This window comes from Temnothorax longispinosus, unplaced genomic scaffold (assembly GCF_030848805.1).
Source record: "Temnothorax longispinosus isolate EJ_2023e unplaced genomic scaffold, Tlon_JGU_v1 HiC_scaffold_509, whole genome shotgun sequence".
Taxonomy (NCBI): domain Eukaryota; kingdom Metazoa; phylum Arthropoda; class Insecta; order Hymenoptera; family Formicidae; genus Temnothorax; species Temnothorax longispinosus.
This window is the reverse complement of record NW_027270351.1, coordinates 1-7,904: the sequence shown is the minus strand read 5'-3', so window position 1 is coordinate 7,904 and position 7,904 is coordinate 1. Positions and strand designations below refer to the sequence as shown.

Here is a 7,904-nt window from a genome sequence, read left to right as displayed (position 1 = left end):
AAAGGCAAGACGGTAATGTTACCCACCGCGGTGCCGCGTTGCCACATTGCCGCTTGCCGGTCCTGTGTCCAGGAGCCATATATAAGGAGAAACAGCACGCGGAACGAACGCGTCAAAATCCGTTGTCAACGCGGATACAGTTAGAGATGGGCAAAACGGTTCATCTCAGTGAGCGGTTCGGAGTCAGTTCACTCCCTAAAATGAGTCGGTTCTTTCGTACGGTTCATTTTACGGTTCTTTTTTCTTTATAAAAATCTTGGGTTTATTTATACATACATCATTTTATTTCGATTTTTTTATACAGGAAAAACTTATATTATTAATATTTGTCCAACCGTCGCACGTTAAGCAGATGGCTTGCGAATCAGCTAATCGACTAGTTATTTTAATTATAATTTCGTTGTGTATGTAAATGCCTTTTGAGGTTCCCAGTGGATGATCCTCCAGGCATTTATATATCCTGATTGCAATACCGACATCGTCCTTTTTTATCTTTCTTATCTTTGGTAAAATGATACCAAATGTTGCTCGTACCTCGGGGCCAAGACATTTTAATCTAAAAATAATAATTACTAAATAATAAAAAACGTCATCGATCAACACATATTAGAAATCTGCCTAGAAACTTTCTGGGCAGAAAGAAGAAGAAGAACGAGCGACTGCTCACGATTGCTAGGCTAGCGGAGTATCGGCTAAACGCAGCCAATGATTGTCAAATTCTGATAACGTACGACGTTCGATTCTTCGATTGTTCGATATCTCTAGAATTTCTAGTTAGTAACATTTATCCTCCATAATGCTATATAATGGAGGAAGTTGGGAACTAGGAAATGAACCATAGTTCTTTTTTTACGAACCGTTTCTGAAACGTTCCTTGATGTGAACCGGTTCAATTGAACGGTTCACGAACCGCCTGCCCATCTCTAATACAGTATACTCCATCAAATTTCGGAGCTGTCTAATCACATTGAAAAGGAAAGCTTTTACATACTTCGATTACTTTATTATTTTATAAAAGTGGCAGTATAATATTATAGATCCAAACATCATGTTGATGGTTATTATGAAGTATCTTATGCAAGCCAGGGTAAATACATACACGATAATAGCGGATTCCGCTTTTCCGTTCAAACGTGCGGGACTCAAGTCGCGGAAACGCGGAATCTAGATTCTGTTCCGCGCTTCCGCGTTTCCCCGTTTCCGCGCTCCATGTAATGGCACCCTCAGTGTTGCTGGTGTTGCTACATGGCGTCGGTATGACCGGAATCATAACCTGATTCCTGTCAACTTTAACGATTAACATCTCGCGTCGCGGCGCAGAGCGACACTTTTTTCTGCCAGATTCTTTCGTTTCGTGCAAAAACGCGTCGATTGAGCCTAAGTTCATCAAAATCGGAGGTGAGGGGTGCAAACTAAAAAATTACTAAAGAAAAAAACAAAAGATACATTCTTTTGAAGTTAATTTCTCTGCTGTTTTCTGCGTGAAGGTCGCGAATTGATTCAAATGTTATTTATAAACAGTGCAAAACGATGTAAAGGAAACAAACACGTTCAACTTTTTCTAAAATATAATTTATTTGTTTGCGCGGTCGCGACCATCATAACTCCACACTCTTGATTCACTCCGCATAAACAATAAATTATTATGGAAAAAAGTTGAACGTGTTTGTTTCCTTTGTTTAATTAGTTTTGCATCTTGGTTTATAGAATTTGAATCAATTCGCGACCTTCACGCAGAAATCAGCAGAGAAATTAACCCCAAAAGAATGTATCTTCTTGTTTTTTTCTTTATTCATATTTATTTATATATAAAATGTCTTTACATATATACTCTCATTGTTTCAGCGCCATTTCTTAATGAGTATTACATTGAGAAAGCCACACCTACTGCTGTACTCCTCGCACCAGTCATATCAGCCTTCGACGCGCACGCAACTCCAGTGCTCAGCGAATCATAGCGACGCGGCGGCAACATATGAGAGCCATGAGGCCCACGAGCGACACGAGAAAGTAAAAAGAAAACCGTTTTCATTAATTAATACTTTATATCATGAAGATGAGGAGAAACCTAGTTCGTTTGAAACTGAACTGGCCACTATGGATCTTGCAGATAATGATTTACAATACATGATATTTTTTACAATACAAAATTAATTTCCTGTTTAAACATATACAATTTATAGTCTATATTACTTATTAATAATTCTCTTTTATGCACACAGGGACTTGAACAAGAAAATAACTGCAAGCTCCAGTCCCACAGCGACGAGCGTAACCAGGCGTGGGTTATTGCCAGTCACTGGTTGAAACTGTGCAATCCAGACGTGTCAATTACCTCGGAAGTTAACTGCTTTGCTCTGAGAGGGTCTCTTGAAGCGAATTTAGGATGTTATTGTGAAGCTTTATCACCTTTTGAGTCCGAACACTATGCGGCTTCACGAAAGTTGGAGGCTCAACTTTTTGGTAAAGGAGCTGGCGAGCGATATCTTGAGTGTAATTCTCTCTTCACCTCTCTTCACCTCGTCCTATGCGATATCCATAAGGAGCTGTTCAACGATGTTGATGTGAAGTCAGGAACGCTGTATGAAAAATGTAAGAAAGATAGAGCGAACGCTACCACCGCGGAACCAGAATGAGAGAAACGAGGAATTGAAATTGTTGAGCCAGATGATCAAGCTGACATAACTGAGGACACCTTTTCGAATCTGCCACCGGCGTTTGATAAACTGAGAGGAAAGGACGATGTTATTTCCCCGGATACAAAAAAACTAGAAGAACCATTGGAATTAAAGGACCCAAAAGATGATTCCTCGAAAAAGGTCGAAGAAGAAGTAGACCCCGGTCTCGTTAATGCCATGGACAGTATTTGCGAAATCATATGCAAAACAAACAAAAAATACGAAAGATGTGCATGTGTGCAGGCCCATGAAATTATTATAGAGCATCTGGCAGCCGATGCTATAATAAATGGTATCGGATACTTCCTTCTTATTTTCTTTTTTTACATGTTGGCGCTGTATGTTGTAGACAATTTCATTGCTTATTCTATATTACAGAAAACTACGAATATTTGAATGTAGCGGCACAATTAGCGGATGGTCGCATCAAGGCTCCTGTGGGAGTATATGGAGACAACTAGAAAGATTCAGAGCCTGTTAAAGTCTGCTCCGGATTATATCGTGGACTAACTTATCAACTGGAAGCGCTGAAGCCTCAATTAACAGGCTTGTGTAATAAAATCGATCAATTACCATGTCCGCAAAACACAGGTACGACTAATATATATAATACTATTGCAAGCCGCTTTTTTGTACTGTTCTAAAGTTTTGTGTTTATGATACTAGAAATCGCTCCGAGACCTTGGGCGGAGAAATAATTGACCAATCATATTTAAATAATTCGGCAATTGACCAATGCGATTGGTTAATTCTTTTTCCGTCCGAGATCTCGGAGCAATTCCTAGCATCGTGAACACAAGGCTTAAGGCATATTTTTTCTTTCGTATCTCTTGGTTGTGCCAAGCTGAAATTGCAAAGAGGACTCTACATTTGGCTAGAAATATGCTGCTGTTGCAAAAAAACGAGCAGAGATCGGTCACGAAGTTGTTGGTTCGTCTGATATCTCAACTACCATTGCCGGAAAATTATGCGCAACAGGAACTGCGACCTATCGTTAATATGCGCGTAACAGAAATAATGCCGTAAATGTAAATGTGAAGTAACACGCATAAGTTAATTTATCGGTCGCTTAGTTGTAAAGTTCATTAACGGAAAGTCCCATTTTTATTAATTTTTTTTCCGCACTCGCTTGTAGGTTGTAAATTGACACAGAAAATAAGCATGAAGTTTTTTTGAAGAACTTTTCAGTGATCCTGATGACAGTGTTACACATACGGCGATAGCAAATTGCGCGATTCGTACAGTAGATTTGTAAAGCTTGAAATTATAAACACTTAGAGAAATACATCAGTATGTGATACTATTTAAATCTTTCTTACATTTTTTATCGATTGTCTCGTGATTTGAGAAACGCGTGATGACTAAACCGTTATGAAGACGAATGATACGTAATTGGTCGAGAGAAAGCATGGACGAGAAATAATTCTGTACTTCACGGAGAAATATTTCTATCGTATGTCACGTGGTTTTCTTGTACAATCTATATCGTCGCGCCTGAATAATGTAAACAAGTCATATTAGATACCTTCTAAGATATATATATATATATATATATATATATATATATATATATATATATATATATATATATATATATATATACATTTAGGCCTTGCGCACAATAGAGCACATATTAGGAATAAAAATAAATATTAAATATTACGAATCGGAATTAGAAATAATTTAGACATAACGCACAATGGAAAGGAATAAAATATAAGGGAATATTATTCCTACAGGAATATTCCCGCATTTATACATATTCTAATATTTAATATTTATTACAGGAATATTCCATTATTTATATCTCAAGAACGGCTGGGCCGAATTTTTACCACAAGTATATGAAATAGGGGTAGAATTTTCCGGAATAGCAGAATAACTAATAAAATATCGGAAAAATTCACGTAAAAAAAAAAATTAATTTAGAAAGATATCCAAATACATAGAAAAAATACATAGAGGGAGGGAGAGAGGGAGGGGGAGAGAGAAAAAGAGGGGGAGAGAGAGAGAGAGGGAGGAGGAGAGAGAGAGAAAGAGAGGGGGAGAGAGAGGGAGAGAGACGGGGGAGAGAGAGAGGGGGAGAGGGAAGAGGGAGAGAGGGGGAAGAGAGAAAGAGAGAGAAAGAAAGGGGGAGAGAGAGGGACTATTTGCGTGTCTTATCACTACATTCATTACTGTTAGGCGGTACGAAGTTCGCCGGGGCAGCTAGTATTCTAATATTTATCATTTATTCTTATTCCTAATATGTGTTCTACTGTGCGCAGGGCCTTACTCGAAATATTAAACATATAACTTAAAATATTCGTTATCTCGTTGTAATTAAAAATATAGGTAGGTATATGTATAGTGAGGTGCATTAATTCAATGGGTCATCATAGTATTTTGACTTATTGGCCACTAGGTCTTTAATAATCCACATGTGCGCGGTTCATCGAAGTATTAAAATGTAACGAGAAGTCGGGTTACTCGCTAATATGATCCAGCGAATTAATGCATTTTACTCTACAACAATTGCATTTCTTTTTCGATAAAATTATTTTTAATGGTCAGTAATCGGTCAACAATAGGTATATACTATTCTCGCGACGAGTATTCTTTATAGATCATTTTATAAACTTCGATTTTCGACAATTTGTCTTAAATGGTCTCTTTGACGAGGAGAGGAGAGATCTCTCTCTTTCTCTCTCGTCGCGTTGTTGAGCAATTCGTGCGCATAACGCCGACCCCGCCATGCTTGGACAAATGTAACGCGACGTTACACTCCCCCCTCCCTCGCTTTTAGAAAAATTTTTCACTGTCTTTGGCTGCGTTTATCTTGACGCTTTCAGCGCTGAAAGCATCGCTCTATCTTCGTTTGATGTTCGATGTGCAACGAAGATAGAATGATGCGTCAAAAGCAGTGTCAATAAGAGGTATTTAACAATATTACATTCAAATACACTCGTATAATAAATTTGTATTAAAAAAATTGATTGTTACGTTTGTTAATTGGAATACAATTCTGGACATATTTGAAGAGATTCGATGCTTTTGCAGGTATGGCGAAGCAGCTTGGTACTACATCCAGGCGGAACAATGGACCCAGGCCCATGAAATTATTATAGAGCATCTGGCAGCCGATGCTATAATAAATGGTATCGGATACTTCCTTCTTATTTTCTTTTTTTACATGTTGGCGCTGTATGTTGTAGACAATTTCATTGCTTATATTCTATATTACAGAAAACTACGAATATTTGAAATCACTGTTAACCCCGCTGGTACCGACCGAATGTTGCGGCACAATTAGCGGATGGTCGCATCAAGGCTCCTGTAGGATATGGAAGATAACTAGCGAGATTCAGAGCCTGTTAAAGTCTGCTCCGGATTATATCGTGGACTAACTTATCAACTGGAAGCGCTGAAGCCTCAATTAACAGGCTTGTGTAATAAAATCGATCAATTTCCATGTCCGACCGCTAAACACAGGTACGACTAATATATATAATACTATTGCAAGCCGCTTTTTTGTACTGTTCTAAAGTTTTGTGTTCATGATACTAGAAATCGCTCCGAGACCTTGGGCGGAGAAGTAATTGACCAATCATATTTAAATAATTCGGCAATTGACCAATGCGATTGGTTAATTCTTTTTCCGTCCGAGATCTCGGAGCAATTCCTAGCATCGTGGACACAAGGCTTAAGGCATATTTTTTCTTTCGTATCTCTTGGTTGTGCCAAGCTGAAATTGCAAAGAGGACTCTACATTTGGCTAGAAATATGCTGCTGTTGCAAAAAAACGAGCAAAGATCGGTCACGAAGTTGTTGGTTCGTCTGATATCTCAACTACCATTGCCGGAAGATTATGCGCAACAGGAACTGCGACCTATCGTTAATATGCGCGTAACAGAAATAATGCCGTAAATGTAAATGTGAAGTAACACGCATAAGTTAATTTATCGGTCGCGTAGTTGTAAAGTTCATTAACGGAAAGTCCCATTTTTATTAATTTTTTTCCCGCACTCGCTTGTAGGTTGTAAATTGACACAGAAAATAAGCATGAAGTTTTTTTGAAGAACTTTTCAGTGATCCTGATGACAGTGTTACACATACGGCGATAGCAAATTGCGCGATTCGTACAGTAGATTTGTAAAGCTTGAAATTATAAACACTTAGAGAAATACATCAGTATGTGATACTATTTAAATCTTTCTTACATTTTTTATCGATTGTCTCGTGATTTGAGAAACGCGTGATGACTAAACCGTTATGAAGACGAATGATACGTAATTGGTCGAGAGAAAGCATGGACGAGAAATAATTCTGTACTTCACGGAGAAATATTTCTATCGTATGTCACGTGGTTTTCTTGTACAATCTATATCGTCGCGCCTGAATAACGTAAACAAGTCATATAGATACCTTCTAAGATATATATATATATAATATATATATATATATATATATATATATAAAGTTCATTAACGGAAAGTCCCATTTTTATTAATTTTTTTCCCGCACTCGCTTGTAGGTTGTAAATTGACACAGAAAATAAGCATGAAGTTTTTTTGAAGAACTTTTCAGTGATCCTGATGACAGTGTTACACATACGGCGATAGCAAATTGCGCGATTCGTACAGTAGATTTGTAAAGCTTGAAATTATAAACACTTAGAGAAATACATCAGTATGTGATACTATTTAAATCTTTCTTACATTTTTTATCGATTTACGCACGAAATTGTCTCGTGATTTGAGAAACGCGTGATGACTAAACCGTTATGAAGACGAATGATACGTAATTGGTCGAGAGAAAGCATGGACTAGAAATAATTCTGTACTTCACGGAGAAATATTTCTATCGTATGTCACGTGGTTTTCTTGTACAATCTATATCGTCGCGCCTGAATAACGTAAACAAGTCATATTGGATACCTTCTAAGATATATATATATATATATATATATATATATATATATATATATATATATATAGCACAATTACGCAGGTACGTGAAAAATAGTAATTTATATGTATTATGTGATACACTCGTCATATAATATTTATATAATTGCTATCTGTTCTCGCATTTTGATTTTCTAGCCCTTTCGTACCTTTCGTATATTCGGACATCCTTTTTCGCATATTAACGAGAGGTCTGCATAAAAAAGTAACGAGTGTAATTAGCGTGAGTGCAAATTATCACACGCGACGGACTTGTATATTACAATAAGTCGGACGTACT

At 37.4% G+C, this 7,904-nt stretch overlaps 1 protein-coding gene across 4 annotated transcripts; it reads left to right on the top strand.

Annotated features, from left to right (window-relative positions):
* Positions 1–999: 999 nt before the first annotated feature.
* LOC139824667 (nuclear pore complex protein Nup98-Nup96-like) lies at positions 1,000–7,070 on the top strand. 4 transcript variants are annotated; one of them, XR_011735215.1, is made up of 7 exons: positions 1,000–1,398; positions 1,846–2,010; positions 2,223–2,970; positions 3,057–3,269; positions 4,466–5,593; positions 5,718–5,815; positions 5,904–7,070. XR_011735215.1 is itself a non-coding variant. In XM_071797192.1 (6 exons), the coding sequence occupies exons 4-6, from the start codon at positions 3,253–3,255 to the stop codon at positions 6,062–6,064; spliced, it is 276 nt and encodes a 91-aa protein (XP_071653293.1). In that variant the 5' UTR covers positions 1,052–1,398; positions 1,846–2,010; positions 2,223–2,970; positions 3,057–3,252; the 3' UTR covers positions 6,065–7,070. The 4 variants fall into 4 exon arrangements, 1 of the variants encoding a protein (XP_071653293.1); XR_011735213.1 differs by lacking the exon at positions 4,466–5,593 and having other exon boundaries at positions 1,041–1,398; positions 5,904–6,149; positions 6,437–7,070; XR_011735214.1 differs by having other exon boundaries at positions 1,002–1,398; positions 4,466–5,815.
* The last annotated feature ends 834 nt before the right edge of the window (positions 7,071–7,904 follow it).

What these genes read in the sequence shown, in the direction of transcription:
- LOC139824667 (XM_071797192.1), top strand. An exon ending in AGCCGATGCTATAATAAATG is followed by an intron (nt 5,816 to 5,903) that starts GTATCGGATACT and finishes TCTATATTACAG; the next exon opens with AAAACTACGAATATTTGAAA.